At 54.1% G+C, this 23615-nt stretch overlaps 1 protein-coding gene across 4 annotated transcripts in view; it reads left to right on the forward strand.

Annotated features, from left to right (window-relative positions):
• IL4R (interleukin 4 receptor) overlaps positions 1–23615 on the forward strand; it is a 41089-nt gene that overhangs the window by 13156 nt on the left and 4318 nt on the right. Inside the window, exons 1-8 of one of the 4 annotated variants that reach the window (XM_019431905.2) lie at positions 5777–6119; positions 8161–8248; positions 9095–9233; positions 10524–10675; positions 11818–11969; positions 16967–17123; positions 20556–20652; positions 22568–22646. In XM_019431905.2, the coding sequence (XP_019287450.2) occupies positions 8179–8248; positions 9095–9233; positions 10524–10675; positions 11818–11969; positions 16967–17123; positions 20556–20652; positions 22568–22646 (846 nt within the window). In that variant the 5' untranslated portion in view covers positions 5777–6119; positions 8161–8178. Of the gene's footprint in view, positions 1–5776; positions 6120–8157; positions 8249–9094; positions 9234–10523; positions 10676–11817; positions 11970–16966; positions 17124–20555; positions 20653–22567; positions 22647–23615 lie in introns of those variants that run through there. The other 3 variants (XM_053894344.1, XM_053894346.1, XM_053894345.1) reach the window with 3 other exon arrangements.

A 23615-nucleotide genomic window follows, 5' to 3' on the forward strand; every position in this document is an offset into this window, starting at 1 on the left:
CAGCTCGGCACCCCGTGTTTGAAAATAGATTACAGAATCTGTTATTCTTGATTTTTAGCCACTCATTTAATAGATGTTTATTGAGCATACACTATGTATGTGTCAGGCACTATTCAGGTCCTGGGGACAAAACAATGACCATAAAGCTCTGTCCTCATGGGGCTTGCCTTCTGATGGGGTGTGTGGGGCAGGGGGGAAAAACAATACATATATAGACAAATAATTTAAATGGTATGGGTGATCCTCTACACTCAGAACATTGCAAACTAGCAGCAGAATGAGAGGGGCTGTTTCATGTTTTGCCAACGTGGAATAGTTCTTGGGTGAATAATTTATGCCCTTTGCCTGTTTTTTTTTCTTCTTTTTTTTTAATATTTTACATTTATTCATTTTTGAGAGACAGGGAGAGACAGACCGTGAGCAGGGGAGGGGCAGAGAGAGAGGGAGACACAGAATCCGAAGCAGGCTCCAGGCTCTGAGCTGTCAGTACAGACAGAGCCCGGTGCGGGGCTCAAACCCAGGAACCGTGAGATCATGACCTGAGCTGAAGTCAGACACTTAACTGACTGAGCCACTCAGGCGCCCCACCTTTGCCTGTTTTTCTTAAAGGGATGTTTGTCTTACTGATTTGTAAGGTCTCTTTATAGGAAGGTCATTAGCTGTCTACAATGTAGATTGCTATCTTTGTCTAGTCTTTGCTTGCTTTTTTTTTTTTTAAATCTGAGAGAGGGGAGGCTGGAGAGAGGTAGAGGCAGAGAGAGAGAGAATGTTAAGCAGGCTCCACGCTCAGCACGGAGCCCCAACACAGGGCTCGATCCCACAGTCCTGGGATCATGACCCGAGCTGAAATCAGGAGTCAACGCCCTGAGCCCCCGAGGCGTCCTGCTTTTTTTTTTTTTTTTTTTAGTGGTGCATTTTGAACTGGGGAAGTTGAAAACATTTTTGCAGTCAGATCTCTCAGTCTTTGCCGGCTACGTTCTGAAATAAACATTCACATGTGTAACCTCAGTGATACGAACAGAGATGCTGATAAGTGTAGGACAGAAATAAACAGGGTGTTGCGATGAGCAGTTAACAGGGGGGCACCCTCAGTGGGTAGGGTTTCTGGGTGTAAAGGCTGTGAGGGAGAAGAGGGCTTAGGAGTGCGTCAAGGTGCTCGGAGGCCAGTGGGACCAAAGGCTCGTGGGGGACGGGGACGGGGTGGGAGGCAACGGTGGATGTGTACCGGGCCAGATCGTCAGGGGGCTTAAGGTTTTGTTTGGTTGGTTTGGGTTTTTGCATTTCTTACACTTCTTATTTTAAGACGATTGTAGACTCACACACAGTTGTAAGAAATAACAGAGTCTGTTGCTGCCCAAGAGTGCCGTCTCACAAAACACAGTAGCCTAACCGGGATATTGACATTGATAGGATCCGCTGAGCACCCCTGTTTTCCTTGTACCCATTTGCGGGTGTTTGGTTCTGTGGAGTTTCACCCCGTGTGCAGGTTTGTTTCGCCAGCACAGCAGCCGCGACTCGAGGAGCCCCGTGTTGCCCTTTTATAGCCACACGGACCTCCCTTCCTACCCGCCGCCTGTGCATCTGTTCTCCATTTCCATAATTTTGTCATTTCAAGAATGTTACATAAATGGAATCACACAGGCTGCACCCTTTTGGATTGGCTGTTTTCACTCCCGGGCTTGGGTTGAATGCTGAGTCAGAGATGCTCCTCTTGGATGGGCCATGAACTCCAGGCATCCTTGTCCCTGGGCGAAGACACCCTTTGGGAGCCAGAGGCTAACGAAGGGCTTGAGCAGACAGTTCATGGCCTGGTTTCTGATGTTAAAATGACTCTGCCGGGGCGCCTGAGGGGGGCTCAGCAGGTTAAGCGTCTGACTTTGGCTCGGGTCATGATCTCATGGTTTGTGGGTTTGAGCCCCGCATCGGGCTCTGTGTTGACAGCTCGGAGCCTGAAGCCTGCTTTGGATTCTGTGTTTCCCTCTCTCTCTCTCTGCCTCTCTCTCTCTCTCTCTCTCAAAAATAAATAAACTTAAAAAAAAAATGATTCTGCCTGCAGTGTGGCGAAGAAACGAAGTGACTCATGTTTGCAGTAACTGCTAATTCCTTGCCGCCCACCCTGCCCTGCCCCATCATTCTCTCAGCCCCAGACTAGCCCTTTGGAAAATCTTGCCACAACCCTGTTCAAAGACCCTTAAGGGGCACCTGGGTGGCTGTCAGTTACGCGTCTGACTTCGGCTCAGGTCATGGTCTCGTGGTCCGTGAGTTCGAGCCCCGCGTCGGGCTCTGTGCTGACAGCTCAGAGCCTGGAGCCTGCTTCAGATTCTGTGTCTCCTTCTCTCTCTGCCCCTCCTCCACTCATGCTCTGCCCCCTCCCCCCTGTCTCTGTCTCTCAAAATAAACTTAAAAGAAATTTAATTCAAAGACCCTTAAAAACCACTCATTGCCTAGAGGAGGGGTCTTTGACCTGGAGCCCTTAGCCTGGGCTCTGGGGGAGCTGTGAACCCCTAAAATGGGATGCAAAATGTAACGTGTGCACTTTTCGAGAAGGAGGGTTTGGAGTTTGCATCACATATTCAGATGGATCAGTGATCTCCAGAACATTAAGGACTGTGCCTTCCAGACAGAGATAGTGGTTAGGAGCTGAGGCCCCCGAACCTGACGGCCCCTGTTCAGATCTCGTGACCTCCACGGCTCTGTACCCTCAGACAAGTCACTTACTCCTTCTGTGATTTGGTTGCCTCATCTAAAAATGGGGGAAAGAATAGTACCTACTTCATAGGGCTGCGTTCACAAGGAAACTTGGCACGTGGGAAATATTGTATGTTTGTTAAGTGAATCATGAGCCTATAGGGTGTAGGGGGGCAGAACATTTAGGCAAAAACTTACTAGGCCCTCTGGGATTTTCAAGCCCTCTCTGTGTCAGTTATCAATCATCCTCTAGACAAGCTTCAGATCAGCAGGGTTTCTTCCAAAGGGATACACAGGTGTGGTTGGGCACTGTCCCCTCCTTTGTCCTGGCTTTCATATCTCTGTTAATATGACTTTCACTGGCTTTTTTTTTGTCTTTTTTTTTTTTTTTTTTTTTTAAGGTGCTGCTTCACCTATGGTGTGTGGGGCATTTGCAGACATCAAAAGCCCTGAGTGTTTTCTGCTGTTTCTGGTTCTTTGCTTGGGCAGCTTACGTTAGAAATTGACAGGGGCGTTGGGTGGCTCAGTCGGTTAAGCATCCAACTTTATCTCAGGTCGTGATCTCGCGGCTTGTGAGGTCAAGCCCCGCGTCCGGGTCTGTGCTGACATCTCGGAGCCTGGAGCCTGCTTCAGATTCTGTGTCTCCCTCTCTCTTTGCCCCTCCCCTGCTCACGCTCTCTCTTTCCTTCAAAAACAAATAAACATTAAAACATTTTAAAAAGAAAGAAAGAAATTGGCAAGCAGGGGGGCCAGCTCTTCCTGGCTTATTTCATTCACCCAGTTGAGCCCTTTCTGCAGTCCTTGGAGAAGGTGAAGGCACTGATAATGCCAGAATGAACTTCGGGCTCAGAGGCCAGTAGACTGGCTTCTGACCCTAGCGCTCCCCTCTTGCCAGCTGTGGTTCCTGACGGGCAAGCTATTTGACCTCTTTGGCCTCAGTTCCCTCAGGTCGAAAACGGAAGTAACGGCCCATGTAGCAGGGCTCTTGGGCAGATTCAATAAGGTAATGTTCCTAACGCACGCAGCTAAGTGCCAGGCACAATGTGAGCACTTCACAAGAGGGGTTGTGTTTACACAAATCTTTGGCTCGATCTAAGGAAACTGTTTCCAGTCTCAGTTCTGCTCAGCCATGACCTGGAGCTGAGCGTCCTGCCGTGGAGGCGTGCAAACGGACGCTGGGCTGCTGTGTGACCTTGTACGCACGTCTTGCCCTCTCTGTTTCTCTTCATTCGAAATCGGGGCGAAAGTGACACCTTTGCCGTCTCTGCCATAGGAGGCTGTGGCCCCGTGTGAACTTGTCAGAGGCAGCGTCACCAGGACTTCGTAGAGGACCCCAGCGTCACGGGTCCACCGCTCCACTCCCGCCCCTTCTTCCTTGTTCTTCACTGTGACTCTTGAAGGGAAGCGAGCTGGGGCTTGGAACAGATACCAGGTTCCCCCTGGGGAGGGTTTCCAGACCCGTGCTGAGCCCGTTAGAGGCCCCACATCATGTCCAAAATGACTTTATTCCACAAACATTAACTGAGCAGCTGTTATACGCCAGGCACCAACGTAGAGGCACCAGGAACCTGGCAGTGAACAAGACAAATGACAGCTCTCAGGATGACAGGCAACTGAAAAAGAACAGCTGTTCTGGACTTTCCTTGCCTTTTGTCTCCCCCCCCCCGCCCCCCCCGCCCCCAGCATTTTTTGGAAAACCACAGGCAAGTTCTTTTATAGACTTCTCCGTTAGGTTTGTCTGACACTCCCCTGTGATTTGTGCCCTTGGGGCAGCATCGCCAGAGAAGGAAGGCTATGTTCTCAGGGGATAGTCTCAGAGAGCTCATGACCCTGCTTTGTCCCGTTCCTGGAGATGTCACCTTTGACCACTTGGTTGAAGGTGGGGCCTCCCAGGGTTCTACATCATCTCCGATTTTACGCACACACGTCTATGAAGCATAGGATGCGGTAAAGTTAACAAGCGTTTTGATTCGTTAGTCAATAGACAATACGAATTTTGTGGGCAGATGCTTAGAGGCTGCCCCTGCTGAAATACAGCTGCTCTCTCTGCCCCGCGTATAGATCTATATCGGGACAGACTCCCGCACCCCTATTGAACTCCAGGGGTTACGGTTGGTTACTGTACCTTTATTGGGGTGCTTCACTTGTGCCCGTGTGGGCCGGTGGACGCGGTTTAGCTGGCTCCTGTGTCTTTTTTTTTTTTTTGACGGGAGCCCATCATTCTTGGAGCGCGTCCTTACCCTCTGACACAAGGATTCCAGGCTCGTCATGCACTTTCCCTGCTCGGATCCTGGACTCATTAGAAGGAGCTCTGTGGAGGGGCACCTGGGTGGCTCAGTCGGTCGAGCGACCGACTTCGGCTCAGGTCATGATCTCACGGTCCGCGAGTTCGAGCCCCGCGTCGGGCTCTGTGCTGATGGCTCGGAGCCTGGAGCCTGCTTCCGATTCTGTGTCTCCCTCTCTCTCTGCCCCTTCCCTGCTCATGCTCTGTCTCTCTCTGTCTCAAAAATAAATAAAAACATGAAGAAAAAAAATTTTTTAAAAAGAAGGAGCTCTGTGGAGGCAACGAGCAAGATGGAAATAGGGTCTGCGGACCCGCCGACAGTCATGCGTCAGTGTTAATGTCCTGATTTGGGCAGTTGCATTGTGGCTGCAGGAGAATGAATGACCTCGTTCTCCGAAATATACACTGGAGCCTTAAGGAGTGATTTATTCATTGTGAACAAACGAATACATAAAATGAATAAAACAGAGACAGACTGAGGGGGAAGGTGTGCACTCGGGAATGGGTTTCGTGTGTTTCACGAGCAGCAAGGAGCGAGGATGTGGCCGGTGGCGGGAGCACCGTGCACAGGTGCTGGGCCAGGTGGAGAGGGGGGCGGGGCCCCGCTGGGGAGGCCCTGCAAGGGGAACAGAGTCCCTGGGGAGCTTCCGGCAGGGACATAAAGCACCCCCCCCCCCCATGCTGCACAGACACCGTGCGGAGGGCTTCAGGTCCGCGCGTCTCTTCGTTTCTGCAGTACAGCTGCGAGGTTAGGCTCCGTCTCATCTGCACGTTGCAGGTAAGGAGGCCCACGCTGCGATGATGAGCGCGGGACTGCCTTGAACCGCACATAGCTCCCAAGCCCCAGGAGGAAGCCTGGCCGCCGCTTGGCTGAATGCGACGCCGAGGTCGAGACCCACACGGGGACAGGGAGAGCGGATGCTGTGAGCATCGCCGGGAAACCTGCCTCCTCCATACGTCGCGCTTTAGAGGGCGCCACGTGCCGCGAGTGCCGTGGGGGGAAGCGCACGCCCCTTGACCCGGCGAGATCCCACTGCGGAGCATTTCCCTTCACGAAAGCGACTCCTTGGGCCGTGGCTGTGTTCAGGTCACTGTTTGAGGACCCTGCGTGTGTTAGCCCATTCAGTGCCCACAGCACCCTGGTCAGGTGGGGGCCGTTCCCAGCGCCACTTCACCGGGCGGGAAACTGAGGCACGGAGGGGCTAAGCGGTTTGCTGAACGTTCATAACGAGTAAGGGACAGAGCAGGTGTTCAAACTTCAGGAAGACGCTGCACAGCCATTGCGGGGAGAGGAGGGAGGGGGGCAGGATGTAAGCACAAGCTCCAAAACAGAAGACGTTGTACCGGCCCGATCTGTCAAACTAGGTACGCGTGGAAAGGACTAGATTTGGATGCCAGATGTCTCCAGGGGCGTTTTTCCAGGTGACGGAATTACAGCTGTTCTTTTTTAAGTTTCTTTAGTTTTGAGAGAGAGAGAGCGTGCACCTGTGAGCAGGGGCGGGGCAGAGAGAGGAGACGGAGAATCCCAAGCGGGTCCCGCGCTGTCGGCACAGAGCCCGACCTGGGGCTCGGTCCCACAGACCTGGAGACCTGGACCCCAGCGGAAGTGAAGAGCCAGCCAGGGGCTTCACTGACGGAGCCACCCAGGCGCCCCCTACAGGCATTCTTGTTGTACGTTTGCTTGTCTCTCTTTTCCGAATTGTCTACGGTGATCCCGTGTGGCTTTTGTAATAGGAAAAAAGATCAATATCATACCTTAAAAAAACAAAACAAAGAACAACAAAGCAGTAAGAGTAGTCACTAAAGGCTAAAATCCAGTGACACACAGGGAGATCCCACTGATTGGATGCTTTGAATCTCTAGTGGTATGGAAAGATATTTAATGATATATTAAGCTTAAAATTTAAGTTTCAGTAGGAAGAGGGTGCTGCTAGTTGGGGAAACAAAATTCGTACTTATCTCCCTGTTTGTACAGATACAAATCTGGAAGAGTTGATACGAACGTGTACGTGGCCTTGTGATTTGGAGGGATTGGAACTGTGTTTTCTTTCTGGGTGTCTGTGCTGCTGACTTCTATTCCCCAGTCATGTATTACATGGGACGCATCTAACACAGTAGGGGCAGTGTATGATCCCATTTATCCGAAACACAAAACACAGAGGTCATCTATGGGGTTAGGAGTCCAGGTGGTGGGGAACGACTGGACGGAGAATGGCAATAAAGCACAAAACCCCAGGAGCATGTAGCAGGAGAGGCTTACTTAGCTCAGGTCCGGGAGAGCCGGCTTACCTGGGCGTGGCCAACCTCGCTGGAGGTTGTCACCTGTGCCCCTGTGGTCGGCCTGGGGTCGGTTACACAGTTCTGCCGATCTGCTGATCTCGCTCACGTGACTGGGGGTGGCTGCCTGTTCCCCGATGCAGAATGCGACGTGTCCACATCCTCCAGCAGGCTGGCACGTGCGTTCTTAAGACAGTGGTCGTGCAAAAGCAGGCTTCTTCAGTGCATCCCTTTTGCTCGTATTCTACCGGCCAGAGCGAGTCACGTGGTTGAGCCCAAAATCGAAGGCCAGGGGAGAATGCCCTGCGCGGGGCAGTGGGAGGGGGAGGGGGGGAGGGGAAGGAGGCGGTGGGCACCGCAAGGTTACATGGATCCAGGAGGACTGGGAAGAATTGGGGCCATTGGTGTAAGTCTAACACATTCAACAGCATCCTTTTTAGTGGCCACCTAATACTGCATTGCATGGGTCTACTGTTCATTTAACCTGCCCCGTAAGGCTAAACAGATTAACATCTCCAAAGTACATTTCAAGGAATTGTAAGTCTCTTGGGGGTTTAATTGGGGGTTTAGCCTACACACACATACAGATGAAGGTTGAGTAGGGAAATAAATTTGGCAAGTGTTGGGTTAAATGAAGAAAATAAGTTTCTTTGCTGCAGGACTTATCAGAGCCTTTACACACAAATGTGCATTATGGTCTCCCGTAAGTCCAAGGGGCTGCTTAAACTTAGCAGGTCATGGGATTTTTTTCACGAAGTGTCTCTTGCGGGCAAGCATTGTGGGCTTTGTACATCTGAAACACAACCGTTTCATGATGATGATAGGTAGATAGAGAGAGAGAGAGAGGGTGAGCTCTAGTGAACACAGAGGGCTCATTCTTGGCACTAACCTGGCTCGCTTTCACTCAGCAGGTGTCTTAGGATCTCCCAATGGGGCGGCTTTGCTCTGGGCTCACGTTCCCTGTGAGCTGTCTGATCCTGATGTGGGCGGCAGGCTCTGGTAAGTCATCACCTCTCATTCATTCATCCACTCATTCATTCAGCAAACGTTCATTGGCTGTTTAGATGCCAGGGTCCTAGGATAATCAGCGAAAGGAACACAGATTCCGGGCCCTGAGGAGCTTACATTGTAGTGGGAGGGGACGGCCAATGACAGAGGGTCCTAATTATAAGTCAATTGTAAAGAGCGTTAGAAAGTGATAGAAAAACACAGCACAGAACAGAGTCGGGGGCACGTATTTGCGGGGGGTGGGGAATCGGACGTTAGTTTTGGACACGAGGTGAGTTTGAGATCTTTGTTAGGTATCTAAGACTCTGCCTGACACGTTAAGTCCTTTATCCGGCGAGCGTGTGCAAACGTATCCGCTGTGGAGGCTGGTGCTGGGCATCAGAGCGAGAAGGCACCTGCCTGTCTGTTGTCGGGCTCTCGAACGATTTGGCAAACCCAGTATGCGCCCTGCCGGGCTCACACCCCGGCTCTGCCACTGGCCAGTGGGAAGAAATACCCCAGCCTTTCATGCTGCCCTTGACATTGGCTGAACCGAACTGGCAGCCAGAGGACAGGGGCGCCTGAGTGCCAAGACCATGGCGGTCAGCCGCCTGAGCCAGAGAGGGGTGCAGAACGGATGGGGTCCGGGAGCGGGCAAATGGACGGCAGCCCTCCTCCTGCTCACACGGCTCTGGAGCAGATGCCCGTGGTGATGGAAAAGACTAGAAATGCCTTAGATTAGAAACGTCCTTGGGGTGCCTGGGTGGCGCAGTCGGTTAAGCGTCCGACTTCAGCCAGGTCACGATCTCGCGGTCCGTGAGTTCGAGCCCCGAGTCAGGCGCTCCTGTGTCTCCCCAGGGAGCGTCAAGGTCCTGCGTGCGCCCACCTGCTTCTCCGACTACCTCAGCACCTCCGTCTGCCAGTGGAACATGGATGTGCCCACGAACTGCAGCGCTGAGCTCCGCCTGTCCTACCAGCTGAACTTCATGGGGTCCGAGTAAGCCACGAGTGGAGCTGGGATCTGGGGGAGGCTGAGCCCAGAGCGTTCACCCCAGGAGTTCACTTGGTCCCGGTGGTGCCCTGGAGCGCGGGGTGCTGAATGGGGTTCCCCGCAGCTGACTGAGCGTGGTGTTCGAAGTGAGGCGCCCTGGGGTGCCTGGGTGGCTCGGTCGGTCAGCTCAGGTCATGATCTCGCGGTGCGTGGGTTCGAGCCCCGCGTCGGGCTCTGTGCTGACGGCTCGGAGCCTGGAGCCCGTTTCGGATTCTGCGTCTCCCTCTCTCTCTCTACGTCTTCCTCTCTCGCGCTCTGTCTCTCTGTCTCTCTCTCTGTCAAACATGGATAAACGTTATAAAAAAAAAAAAAAAAAAGGGAGGCGCCCTGGGGCTCAGTGGGCATGTCACGGTGCTCTAAGTGCACTGTCACTGAGGCGCGTGGCGTGTGGGTGTGGTGGAATGTTGGACTAGACTTTGGAGTCCCGGGGTTTGTTCGTCTGCTTCAAAGTTAGACCAAAGCTCTTGTCTCAGTGGCTCGTAATATTGCTATTTAGCCTGTTAGTAATTAAAACAGAGATACTAGATCACGACAGCACGCGGGTCCACATTCGCTAAGCCGTCGGGGCAATGATTGCGCGCTGTGTAGCGTCTGGAAAATTCCACCTTACGCTTGAAAGAAACAGTGGAAAACGGCGCACGGCCTCTTGGTATTATGAAAAGAGTTTGACCTCGTGACCCCCCGGACCCCGCTTTGAGAACCGCTGGCTAGACCGCTTGTTTGGGCACGTTAGCGGTGGAGCCCACGGTGTTCTTTGGGGGACCGTGGAGCCTGGGGTACGTGGTTCCGGCTGGGTCACCGGGACAGCCGTGGCACATGGGGTGCTCTTCCAGGCGGCGCTGAGGGTGCGGCTGGGTACGCGAGGCACGCAGTCACGGGGGCGTGTTGGGGTGTGCCCACCCCAGAGTGCAGGGTACGTTGCCAGAGGCCTTCCCCTACCTACCGAGGCAGACGGGCTCTGCTTCTAAATGTGGTACGCTGGCCTAGACCAGGGCTCTGCAGACTACGGCCCGAGGTCCGCATCTGGCCCACCAGCTGCTTTTGTAAATAAAGTTTTATCGGCACACAGCCACGCCCATTCGCTCCTGCGTTCCCCGTGGCTGCTTTTGTGCTAGGAGAGCAGACTTGAATGGCTGAGACACACACAGCGTGGCCCTCCAAGCGCGTGTCCCTTGAGGCACGTTCCCGGGATGCCCGTGGGTCACAGCCAGCCTAACGCGACACCCGTGTCTGCAGAAACCGCACGTGTGTCCCTGAGAACGGAGAAGGCGCGGCGTGTGCGTGCAGCATGCTGATGGACGACTTCGTCGAGGCGGACGTGTATCAGCTGCACCTGTGGGCGGGGACACAGCTGCTGTGGAGCGGCTCCTTCAAGCCCAGCAGTCACGGTGAGGGGCACGGGGTGGGCTTCCCGGACCCCCAACCCCGGCTGGGCTCTGGGGCGGGGCGGGGGGGGGGGGGCCGGCAGGCTCCACGCGGGGGAGGGAGGCGCAAGCAGTCTTCTGCGCGTCCCCAGACGTGACGGGATTTTTGCCCCTTTCTGGGCTCCGGCTTCCCGTCTTTGAAATGGGGCTGGGCTCCCTAGGACGTCAGGTCCCCTTCAGTCTACGCGTCTCGGCCGCCTGAATGTAAGTGCCCAGCCTGGGGTGCTGAGATGAGGCGTGCTTAATAGAAGGCATTGCTGTAGACCACAGACTGAGCTGGGAACCTTCCTTCCCCGCTGTGTGGACTGGTCAGCTGCTGCTTCTTCGGACAGTCTGACCTCAGAAGTCTGACTTCATCCTGGTAGCCAGAGTCCCCACAGCAATTCACCACGATTCTGCTGCGGTACCGTGACGGGAGGTTCGGACATCATTTATTGCTCTGTGACCTTGGGCAAGTCACATCACCTCTCTGGGCCTCCTTTTCCAGAAGAGAGCTATCCCCGTTTTACGATCGGGTATAATACGGAGGAGGCGCGTAACCTGCCCCGGGTCACACGGCCACAAAGCTGCAGAGGAATATTCTTGCAAGAGTATCGCCGAGCTCAGAGCTCAGCAGTTACCGCCCACGGTCGGGGGGTTGTTGAGATAGACCCAAGAACGAACCCATGAATTAAAATCGTTTCTGCACGGGTGGGCCGACTTTACATACCTGTAATCTCCTGGATAGGATTGCTTAAAAGGAGACTGAGTTTTAAAACACGCGGGTCAAGATCAACAAAAACTCTGAGTCATAACACAGCGCATAGATGTGGCCCCAAGTGTGAAGGAACCGAAGTGAAAAAGCCACATTTTGGGTTCCTTTGCCTTATGCTTCCTGCACTCACTGTAGAAAGTCGGGTAGTCCCCACTCGTGGGAAGCGGAGTTTTAGCGACATCGTAATCAGTATGATGGTGGCCATTCTCTGCTGAGACGATATCCACACGCTATTCCGTAAATGTGCTACGGAGGTGTGCTCGACCGAGAGCATCTAAATGACCCGTGCCCTGCGGACCCTTCTCCTCCCCGCACCTGGACAAGCGCCTCACCAGCCACTGCTTCTCCGCAGTGAAACCCAGGGCTCCCGGAAACCTCACGGTTCACCCCAACGTCTCCCACACGTGGCTGCTGAGGTGGAGCAACCCTTACCCCCGTGAGAACCACCTGCACGCCGAGCTCACCTACATGGTCAACATCTCGAGCGAAGACGACCCCACGGATGTGAGTGTGTGCGCCTCGGGGTTTCTCTGCCACCTCTCGGGACTCGGGCGGGTGGAGACCGGGGCCCCTGGAGCCCGACTTCCACCCTGGCCCTGTGCACCCCGCCCCCGCCGTGTGCCTGGTTCCCAGTGTGCCGTCATTTCATGCCGTCGCTGGGTCCTCATAGCACTTACTTCTAGAGGCGGCCGATGGAGGCTGACACCTGGTTTGCGATCACAGCACTGATCGTGAGTTTCCTTCTTAAACGACGCGTTGACGGTTTTTAGAAGGGAGAGCTGATGGGCAGCAAACCACCGGGTCAATACTGGCAGGGGCCTGCACACGGGATGGCTTGGCCTCTGAGTTTAGTTTCAGGCGGGGCTGGAGATCATTTCCTGCCACCCATGTCTTCCCCTCAGGCATCCCCACGGGAGGCACATCTGAGCACCCTGGGCCCCGGCCTCCCACAGAGCGGGCTCCCGATACCTGTTTCCGCTCCCTGGCTGCGGGGCCCTAGCCCTGTCGCTTAACCTCCTGGGGCCCCGGTTTCCCCCTCTGTGACATGGGGAGGGTAAGCGTCCCCGCCCCATCAGCCCTTGAGGGCGCCAAGCGTGTGACACAGGCTCCCCCGGCCTGGCTCTAAATGTGTCGTAAGCACTGTTCTCCTTTTCGCCGGGGCGCCACAGGCCTTGGAAAGCCCCGGCGGCCTTGGCCTCCCACACCTTGGTCTAGAACTCGCTACGTCAGCGTCGCCGAGGGCCTCTTCAGAGCCACGCCCCGTGTCCTGTGTCCTGGGACCCAGGCTGGCCTGGCTTCCGCTGCCAGGGAGCAGGCCCCACTCGTCTCGCCCTCTCACATCAGCTTCTCTGCTTCCTGTCCTTCCCACCTAAGCCAGGGAGGGGGCGGGTGTTGGCTTCCATCTCTCGGTTTCTCAGGTGTGGTTTCCCCCTTGGCTCTGGGCCACGGCGCAGGGTGGGAGCAGGGATGGAGGGGCCCGGGTGTGACAGCGGAGGCTCAGAACGCACTGGCAAGGCTGCTCTGATGCCGAAAGAGATAGGCAGATCCCATTTCGTAGGTGAATCCCCTCCCCGTGTGCTGAGCCTGTGCAGGGCTTCAGGGGGGTGAAGTCCGGAGGGGAGAGAGGGGTGTGAAGTGTTCTTCATTTGCTTATCGTGGCTGCATCCAGGTTCCGGGAATCTGTCCCTCCCTCGGCCCGGCTTTATTCTGGGTTAGGTTCATTTTTAAGTGGTGGCCAGCATGCCCCCCCCACCCCACCCCAGCGCCTCCGGGGCTACGTGCCAGCGCCACACTGGGAGAGTCCCACTTTTAATTAGTCCCGGTAGAAGTTCTGGGGCCGATGCTCGGTCGCCTGGCTCGGATCACTTGCAAATCTCTGACCCTGGCCCAGGCTGTGGGCAGGAAGGAGGGTGCTCGTACTGTGCTCTGATTGGCCAGAGGTGAGTCACACGCCCACCTCTGGAGCGCAGGTGTGGTCAGTTCCCCCCAAGCCACGAGGGCTGGGAAGGAGGGAGGGGTGGCTCCCCGGAGCAAACTCCAGGGAAGGGGAAGCGGGGACAGGGCTGGCTGTAACAGCCAGCCTTGGGACCTGGGCCTGGACTCCCAACCAGCAGGTAGAATTAATCAGTGTACCCGAGCTATGGCTCAGTTGTCACGGACGTGCTGGGCGCCGCCCGGAGCCTCAGAATTCCTGACTCAGCTTCCCTTGTTGGTGGGGCAGACGCCACGGAGACACCCCTCTGCCCATCTCTCCCTTTCCCAGGGCTGGACCCAGCCTGTAGAAGTCCCCTCACTCCTCATTGGCCGGAGTTGATCTCTAACCAATCACAGGCTAGACAACGGGGTGGGCACAACTGGTCCTGGCCAATGAGGATGAGCCCTGGAGGTGGAGTCAGAGGCTTACCTGCCCTGAGCTTTGAGGACGTGTCCCCAACGGCAAAGATGGGCGGCCGGCCCCGTTTGCTACCATATTGCAGACGCCAGCTACAGCTCCGATAGGGTGGGACCGATTTTTTTGTTTTGCTGTTTTCCGAGGTATAATTGACATACGATATTGTAATAGTTTCAGGTGCACCCCAACGTAGTGATTTGACGTTTTGTACACATTGCAAAATGATCACCCACAGTAAGTCTGGTTACCATCTGTCACCACACAGAGTGAAAAGAATATGAGCAACTGTGTTCCCCATGGATGACATAGATGGGATCAGTTCTAGAAGATACCTTAGAAGTGGAATTTGGGGAGTGGAGCTACCTATTGTCCTGGATGATCTCTGGACAGGGGTCCATAATGGAGGTGGAGTTTTGGCCCGGGCATTGGAGGCCGTAGAAGAGTTTTCTGGACGGGGAAGGAAGGGAAGAGTAGGAGGCCAGGCAGAGGGAACCACGTGAGCAAAGGCTTGGGGGATAAGAAGATTCATGGCGTGTCTGGGGATTACGGAGATGTGGCAGTGAGTGCAGTGAAGCAACAGAAAAGGAGGCCACCAGTCTGTTCAGGATCGTGAATGGTTACCATTGCTTGCGTGCCTGAAATGTGCTAGGCACAACACAGCCCTGCAGGTGGGAGGGTGTTGGTCTCTCCATTTTAGTGATGAGGAAACTGAGGCCTGAGAGGTGGAATGGCTTGCCCAGGGCCCCCCGGCTGGAAAAGGCAGAGCCGGGCTGGGAAGCCAGGATTTGAACTCCAGAGCCAGTGCTGTTTCCTCTTCCTTGGATCCTTCTCTCAGGGGTGGCCTCCCAAACACTTGGCCCTTTTTGCCAAAACAATAACAACAACAACAACAATAAACCACAAGTGTTTCCTGGGAATCCCCAATTTCTGTTCTGTTTCTTGGTAAAACATTTCTCACCCCCCCCCACCCCCCACTCCTTTCTGGGGTATACGATTCCTTTGGCAACCTAGGTCCAGCTGTTGCTTCCTGCTTACTCATATTTAGAGAGAAAATAGGGCTGTGAGTGAGTGTCCTTGTCTTCTGCCCTCGCTTCCTCCCATAACTCTCCCCTTGACCTCTGCTCCAACCCGTGAGTGGAAGCAGGGCTGCAAAGGGACGGACCTAGCAGGGAGAGGAGCCGCGGGCAGAGGATTCAGGCTACTCCCATGTCATCAGATCGATCCTGAACACAGATTTCATTTCGCGTCTTAAAGGTTTTTAAATACAAGTAATATTTACGAGTAGTAAAAAAGCCAGATGGCTTGAAAGCACTTAGAACGGTAATATGTTTCTCTTGTGACCCCAACCCCCAGAGATTGACTGCTCCCGTCTCCTGCCAGGAGGGGAAGGAAGGCCAGGTTAGAGCCAGGAGAGGTCATGAAGGCTGTTGTGTCCTCCCAGAGAGTGTGTGCCTGTACAAGCAAGCATGAAACATGTGTGTTCATTCACCGCCGTGTCAGTTTTCTCTTGTTATGTAATAATATCACCACCAATGCAGCTGCTTTATTTTTTTTTAATGTTATTATTTATTTTTGAGAGAGAGACAGAGACAGAGCATGAGCAGGGGAGGGGCAGAGAGAGAGAGGGAGACACAGAATTCGAAGCAGGCTCCAGGCTCCAAGCTGGAGGCACAGAGCCCGATGCGGGTTTTGAACTCATGAACCAAGAGATCATGAGCTGAGCCAAAGTCAGGCACTTAACCAGCTGAGGCATCCAGGTGCCCCAGTGTAGCGACTTTAAACATCACACATTTTATTGACCATTTCTGGGGACCAGGAGTCTGGGTGTGGCTTACAGCTTCAGCTCTCCCAAGGGCACAGTCAAGGACTCAGCTGGGGCTGCGGTCTCATCTGAGGCTTGACTGGGGAAGATCACTCCCCAGTACTATGTTGTTGGCAGCATTGTTTCTTACGGGCTGCTGGACTGAGGGCCTTGGGTTCTCGCTGGCCCTTTGTGGGAGGCTGCCCTCAGTTCCTTCCCTGTTGTCTTCTCAAAGCCAGCAAAGGAGAGAGTCTCCTAGCAAGTTGGAATTATATAGCCTTACAGAATATAATCCCATGGTGGGTCGCAAGCCCTGGCCACACTCAAGAAGAGGGGATTACACAGGGGCGTGATACAGGGTGGGGGATCGCAGGGCCATCCCAGAGTCTGTCTTTTTTTTTTTTTTAAAGTTTATTTACTTATTTATTTTGAGAGAGACAGTGCACAGAGAGAGGGAGAGAGAGAAAATCCCAATCTCCACACCCTCAGCGCAGAGCCCCTTGTGGGGCTCAAACTCATGAACCGTGAGAGCATGACCAGAGCCAAAATCAAAAGTTGGATGCTTAACTGACTCAGCCACCCAGGCGCCCCCCCCTTTTTTTTAAACATAAAAAGCAGTAGTCAGCACATACTACTTTTCATTTACGTTTTTCACTTGATAACAGGCCTTAGAAGTCCCTTCCCAGCAGTTGGAGCAGGGCTGAGATTCTAGGCCAGAGTTTGGGCTTGACTGTGACGGCTCCAGAGAGCCCACAAAGGAGAGAGAGAGAGAGACACCGGGGACCTTACCTGTGCTGTAGAAAGGTCGCTCTCATGCTTCCTGTGTGCCAGGAATAAATAAATCATAATAAAATAAATCATTGTTAATAATGATTATTAATAAAAGATAAATCGTTATTTATTACTTATTACCATTTTGCAGAAGAAGGATGTCAAGGTCCAGAGAGGTTATGCGACTCACCTAGGGTCACACAGCTAAAAAGTGGCAGCAGGGACTCCTACCCTCGTTTTACAGAGGAGGAAATTACAACTCAAAGCTTAATCGGCTGGCCCCAGTCATGCTGCATGGCTGATCGTCAGGGCGCCGGGGCCGGGGGTGGGGGGAGGGCATTCCCTGACCCCTCCCACCTGACTCTGGTCACGGTTGTGGAGGTGGCAGCCACAGGCCTGAATTGGAGGAACAACCAAACACCGAGGCTGGTGGCCCTTCGACACTGCGGGGGGTCAGCCAAGGACAGCAGCCAGGGTGGGAGCCGGTACCTCCTTTGCCCCGAGCTGGCGCGTTAACGTGTCCCTTTCCTCTCCCAGTCCAGAATCTATAACGTGACCTACATGGGGCCCACCCTCCGCGTGGCAGCCAGCACCCTGAAGTCTGGGGCTTCCTACAGCGCACGCGTGAGGGCCTGGGCTCAGAGCTACAACAGCACCTGGAGCGAGTGGAGCCCCAGCACCAAGTGGCTTAACTGTGAGTATCTCCTGGGAGCCATGGGCAGTTGGAGCCGGGGCCACTCCCATTTGTCCTATTGGCCAGACCCCGCCCCCCCCCACCGCCTGCCCACCCTATGGGTCCCATAGAGTGCCTCTGACCGCAGGTAACGGAATTCCCGACTGACCTGGTGTACTGCTCAGGGTGGCCAGGGCGAGGCTGCGGTCACAGATAAGCCCACGAGGCGTGCGGCTCAACACCGCCGAAACGTATGACTCGCTCACGTAACGGTCCGGCGTGAACATCGCTGGTTTGTGGATGGTTCTCTTCCTGTGGTTTCCATCATTCTCTAGGACGAAGATCCTTTTTTTTTTTTTTTTTTTTAAGAGAATTGAACAAGTGAATTTATTTTTTGTTCTTTTCAAATTTTTATTTAAACCCTAGTTGGTTAACATACAGCGCGGTATGGGTCGGAGTAGAATTCAGGGACTCATCCCTTACGTACAACACCCAGTGCTCATCCCAACAGTTGCCCTCCTTAATACCCATCCCCCATCTAGCCCATCCCCCCCCCACCTCCGTCAACCCTCAGTTTGTTCTCTGTCATTAAGCGTCTCGTATGGTGTGTGTCCCTCTTTTTTTTCTCCCTTGCCCTATGTTCATCTGTTTCGCTTCTTAAGTTCCACATATGAGTGAAATCACATGGTATCTGCCTTTCTCTGACTTATTTCACTAGCATAATACATTCTAGCTCCATCCACATTATTGTAAATGGCAAGATTTCATTCTTTTTGATGGCTGAGTAATATTCCTCTGTGTGTGTGTGTGTGTGTGTGTGTGTGTGTGTGTGTGTGTGCGCGCGCGCACTGCGTCTTTATCCATTCATCCATCGGTGGACATTTGAGCTCTTTCCATGCTTTGGCTATTGTTGATAATGCTGCTATAAACGTTGGGGTGCATTTACCCTTTCAAATCTATAATTTTGTCTCCTTTCGGTAAATACTTAGCAGTGCAATTGCTGGGTCTTAACGGTAGTTCTCTTTTTAACTTTATGAGGAATCTCCACACTGTTTTCCAGAGCGGCCGCACCCGCTTGCATTCCAACCAACAGTGCAAAAGAGATCCTCTTTCTCCGCATCCTCGCCAACATCTACCGTTTCTTGAGTCGTTAATGTGAGCCATTCTGACAGGTGTGAGGTGGTATCTCATTATGGTTTTGATTTGTGTTTCCCCGATGATGAGTGATGGTGAGCAGCTTGTCATGTGTCTGTCGGCCATCTGGATGTCTTCTTTGGAGAAACGCCTATTCATGTCTTCTCATTTCTTCGCTGGATTATTTGGTTTCTGGATGTTGAATTTGATAAGTTCTTTATAGATTTTGGAGGAGAACCCTTTATCAGATATGTCGTTAGCAAATATCTTCTCCCATGCCGTAGACTGCCTTTTAGTTTTGTTGATTGTTTCCTTCACTGTGCAGAAGCTCTTTATCTGGATGAGGTCCCAGTAGCTGATTTTTGTTTTTGTTTCCCTGGCCTCTGTCAACAAGTCTAGTAAGTTGCCACGGCCGAGGCCAAAGAGATTGCTGCCTGTGTTATGATTTCCTGTCGCAATTTAGGTCTCACATTTAGGTCATCCATTTTGAATTTATTTTTGTTTATGGCGTAAGAAAGCGCTTCTTAAAAACCTGAGCCCAGAAGTGACACACACACACACACACACACACACACACACACACACACACACCACTTCCTCTCCAGTTTTATTGGTGGAACTAGTCACATGGCCACACAGAGCTGCAAGGGATTCTGGGAGATGTAGTCCCTCATACAGTAGCTGCATTACCCCCACCGGCCCCCACAAGCGGTCTTTGCAACACTGTTACTCATGGCTTTTTGCAATGGAAACATTGATTTATCTCACATAAAATGAAGTCTGACAAGTGGACCTTCCCTGGTTTATACCCCAGCTCAGTGATGTGGCCCCAGAGGCTTGTTTTCTTTCCCCCAGCCCTCCTTAGCGTGGTAGCATTTTATCCTTAGACTTGTTACCCCGTGCCCCAAGCTGGCTGCTGCACACGCCCTCATGCCCCAAAGCCTAAAAGAAATGAAAGGCTCCACAAACAAGTGCTCCTCGGACATCTCTTTCATCAGGAAGCAAAAATCTTTCCAGAAGCTTCCCTAGCGGACTTCCCTTAGATCTCATTGGCCAGGACTGTCGCGGGGCCTCTCCCAGCTGCAAGAGAGGCTGGAAACTCATGCCTGGAAAAGAGAATAAGATAATCACGATTGACCCAAACCTCAGGGTGGGCACACTGCTCCCTGTTGAGTAAGGGGGCCGCCTCAGGCACCAGTCTGTACCATGGAGAAGGAGCAGGGCTGTTGTGGGCACCCAGTGGGAGAAGGGTCTTCAAAGTGCCGGGCAAAGTGGCCGCGGGTGGGTACCCCACCCGCCCCGCCCCGCCCCGCCCCCGCCCCTGACCTTAGCCCTCTTGTGTTGTTCGTCTTGCCTTGCAGACGTCTCCTGACCCATCTGCCTTCCACTCCATAGGTAGGATCTTCTCCCACTGAGTGTCCCACGTGGTATAGTGCTGGGCAAAGTTCACTCAATTATACCACTGCCCTGGGGAAGGGAAGGAAAGGGAGAGAAATGGCTTCTATGGAGCATGTACGATGGGCTGGACACTCATTCGTTATTTCCACAAATATGTATTGAGCCCATACGGCACGCCTGGCCCTGTGTTAGACTCTGGGGCATCAGCCATGAACGAAACAGACAGAAATCCCTGATCTTGTGGGACGGACCTTCTGGAGGCGAGACAGAGAACAAACAAGTCAACAGGAAAATAAATCAGATAGCCCTTGACCCGTATGACATTAAGTCCGGGGAGAAAATCAGGGTGCAGGCACGGAGAGATGGGAGGGGCAGCAGGGGAGAGGGCGTGCCGGAACTTTTTGGAGCAGGTGACGGTGAAGTGAATGAGAAGGGGCCAGCTGTGCACAGACAACAACGGCAAAGGCTTATGGGACATGCGGGCGCTGCTCTGACCGCGTCGTGTGATCCCCACAACTGCCCTGCGACCTCAGTGCTGTGTTAACCCCAGTGTACAGATGAGGAAGCCGAGGCACACAGAGAGGCTGAGGGCCTTGTCCTGGGTCACCAGCAAGGATATGAGAGTCAGGCTTTGAACTCAGGTAGTCGGGCTCCGCAGGCCCCCCGCTCTTGACCTCTGGGCTTCAGGAGAGGGGCAGCAGCGAGTTCAAGATCCTGGGGTGCCACGGAGCTTGGGAGGAGCAGGGGAGAGTGAGGAGGCCGTGTGGCCAGGGCTCAGTAGCAGTGGGTGAGGCGGGAGCGCTGGGTGGAGGCCGGGCCACGCAGGGTCTGAGCGGACCCTTTCCGGAGGCCTCGGCGGCCTGGGAACCAGCGGGCGGCACCCAGCACGGCGCAGGCTCACGGCTTCCCTCCCACTTGCAGACTACGAGCCCTGGGAGCAGCACCTCCCACTTGGCGTCAGCATCTCCTGCCTTGTCATCCTGGCCGTCTGCCTGTCCTGCTACCTCAGCGTCATCAAGTGAGTCCGGGGCTTCGCCACGGGATGGCCCGCGAGCCGGCCCCGCTGGGGTGTGCGGAGGGTGGGAACCCCCCTCGGGTCCGTCCGCTCTCACGATACGTATTTATTGAGCAGCTACTATGCGCGAGGCCCAGGGGCAACAGCTGAGAGCAGGGCCGACCACGACCCTGTCTGTGCTCTTTGTGGGGAGACCGAAGCCATCGGTCAACCAATAACCACAGCTGGTTTCCATGGTGATCCGTGCGCTGAAGGGAATCTGCCGGGGTGAAGGGAAGAAATGTGCGGGCTGCTGGGTCGGGAGGCCAGGCGGGCCCCTCTGAGGAGGCGATATTCGAGCTGAGGGATATTCTGGAGGGAGAATGAGCTGGGGAGGGACTTTCCTCCAGCAGAAGGAAGATGGGTCATCGTGGGTCCCCAGGGTGAGGTCCAGACACTCAGAGCACGTGGCAGGAGACAGAGGAATTCTAGACAGTTGCCCCGGAGACCTGCGTTTGGATCTTGGCCTTGGAGCTCGGGAGCTTTGTGGCCAATAAGAGGCCGAACCGCTCAGCCTTGGGTCTCTGTTGCAGGTGGAAGGAGCTTATTTCATGAGTGCTGAGAGTCCTGAGACAGTCCCGGGCCACAGTAGGCGGGGGGGATAGAAGGAGCCTTGTTTCCAGTGAGAGCTCAGGCACTTGGGTTCGTGGTGTCTCGCAGCGGCCATCTTCCCATCTCTGAAATGGGACCAGCGAGCCTTGGCTCACCGCGTGAGGCTTAGCGACGACTGGGCGCTGAGCGAGCCGGGTCCTGCATTTTGCCGGCCACACAGTAGGCATGCAGCAAATACAGGTTCCCTTCGTGTCTTATTCCGGATGGCTCTGCGTGACCCTGGGCTGGTCTTTTCCCCTTCTGTGAGCCTCAGTTTCCCTATCGGCGGTCCCTCCCTGCCAGGGAGGCCCTTTCCCCGGGTGTCACCGTGGCTCCTGCCCCCGCCTCCGTGGCCACTCAGAAGTCCCCTCCTCCAAGAGGCCTTCCGCGAGCACACCCTCCATTCCTCTCTATTCCCTTTCTTGTGTGTTTTTATTCATGACACTGAAGTTGCCATGGCTGAGGTCGCTCTCTTCTAGAAGGTCAGTTCCGCCAGGGCGGAGAATTTTGTCTGTCTTGTTCACTGTTGCGTTCCCGACGCCTGGACCAGTGAATGGTGCATAGCAAATGCTCAATAAATATGTGTTGCCAGACTGAGTGAAGCGGGAAGCCAGTCAGAGGTGATGTGAGAACCTTCCCTCCCAGCACTGACGCTGTGTGGCTCCGGACAGACCAGGCGGAGAGAAGGACTCCGTTTCTCTCTGGGTTCCCTCAACTGCTCTGGCCATCCCAGGCCTCACCCCAGCATCTTGGTCTCGGCTGCCCCGGGGAGGGCAGAATTGCTGATGGGGAAACCCAGAATTCTCTCTCTGCTGCCTGGGTGTCTCCTAACTCCCTGGGGCTTATTCCCACGGAGGGCAGAGGTGGCCACATCAGGAGCTCCATCCTGGCTAACAGAACCTGGCTGTTCTGCCCACGGTCCAGCTGTCACTTCACTTCTGGGCCTTGGTGTCTTCATCTGTAGAATGAGGTTAGGGCAAGGCATCCACGAACCCTCCCAACGTGGTCCCTGACCCCTTCACGGAAAGAACGTCAACCTGTTCACGCACCCAATAACTCTATGTTTATTTTTTTTCATTTTGAGAGAGCACGAATGGGAGAGGCAGAGAGAGAGAGAGAGAGGGAGACGGAGAATCCCAAGCAGGCTCTGGGCTGTCAGCTCAGAGTCTGACGCGGGGCTCGAACCCACAAACTGTGAGATCGTGACCTGGGCCGAAATCAAGATTCGGCCGCTTAACCGGCTGAGCCACGCAGGCGCCCCTCAATAACTCTCCCTTTTCTTTTTCAGGATTAAGAAAGAATGGTGGGACCAGATTCCCAACCCCGCCCACAGCCACCTAGTGGCGATAGTCATCCAGGACCCACAGGTAGGAGAGTGGGTTGGTTAGCGTTTTGTAGGCCGCACGCATCAGGAAGCAGGATTCAAAATGCCTGGGAGGCTGTTGGCTTTTGGAACCGCACGTGACAAATCAGGAAGGTTTCCGGATTTCAGCAGCAGCTTCGTGTGGTCACTAGGAGCCCAGAGGCCTTTGCTCCCTGCCCCCTAGCTTCCGTGGCTACTCTTTCTGACAGGCCGGGTTCCTCTGGGTTGGTTGCTTGGCGTCTTATCTCCCCCGGGAGGAGGTGACCCATGAGGTCACCTCCGTGTCATCTCCTGGAAAGGTCTCTGTACCAGGGCAAGAAGCCAAAAGGTGAGGGGGTTGGGGACAGGCTTCCTGTGTCTTCCTCTTACGAGCAGAAAACTGCCCCCAAAGCATGAGCAAATCTCTCCTCGATTCTCGTCGGTCTGAACTGTACCACACGCCCTTTCCTAAAGCATTCACCAGTAAGGGAGTGGGGATGCTCTGAGACCAGCTAGATGGATACCCCTGAACTAAGGGGGGATGAGCTTCTCCAATGCCATGGCCACGTGGGGTTTCCTGGGTGATCTCAGGGCTCTGTAGGAGGGAGGGAGGGAGGACACAAGCCCTGTCTAGAACAGAACATCCAAGTGTCCTCCGTTCTCCAGGGACCCGCTGGCAGGCTCTGGAGTCCAGTGGTCTGGCTTGGAACCCTGGCTTCGCCATTTACCTGCGGTGTGGACTCGGGCATGTTGCTTAACCTCTCTGAGCCAGTTTCTTCATGTGGGTTATTGTAGTGCTTACCTGATACTGGAATTCATGGAGGCGACACATATAAAGTATATATTGCAGGGTCCTGCACGTCATAAGTGCTGTTCATGTATCAGTGAGCTTTGCTGTGTAACAAATCAGCCCCAAATTTAGAGAGCTGAAACACTCTAAATTAGCACTTGCTTCTGCAGGTGGGCAGTTTGGGCTCCATGCAGTGGTGAGGGT

Source organism: Panthera pardus, unplaced genomic scaffold (genome assembly GCF_024362965.1).
Source record: "Panthera pardus isolate Hobbes unplaced genomic scaffold, ASM2436296v1 HiC_scaffold_5, whole genome shotgun sequence".
NCBI lineage: Eukaryota > Metazoa > Chordata > Mammalia > Carnivora > Felidae > Panthera > Panthera pardus.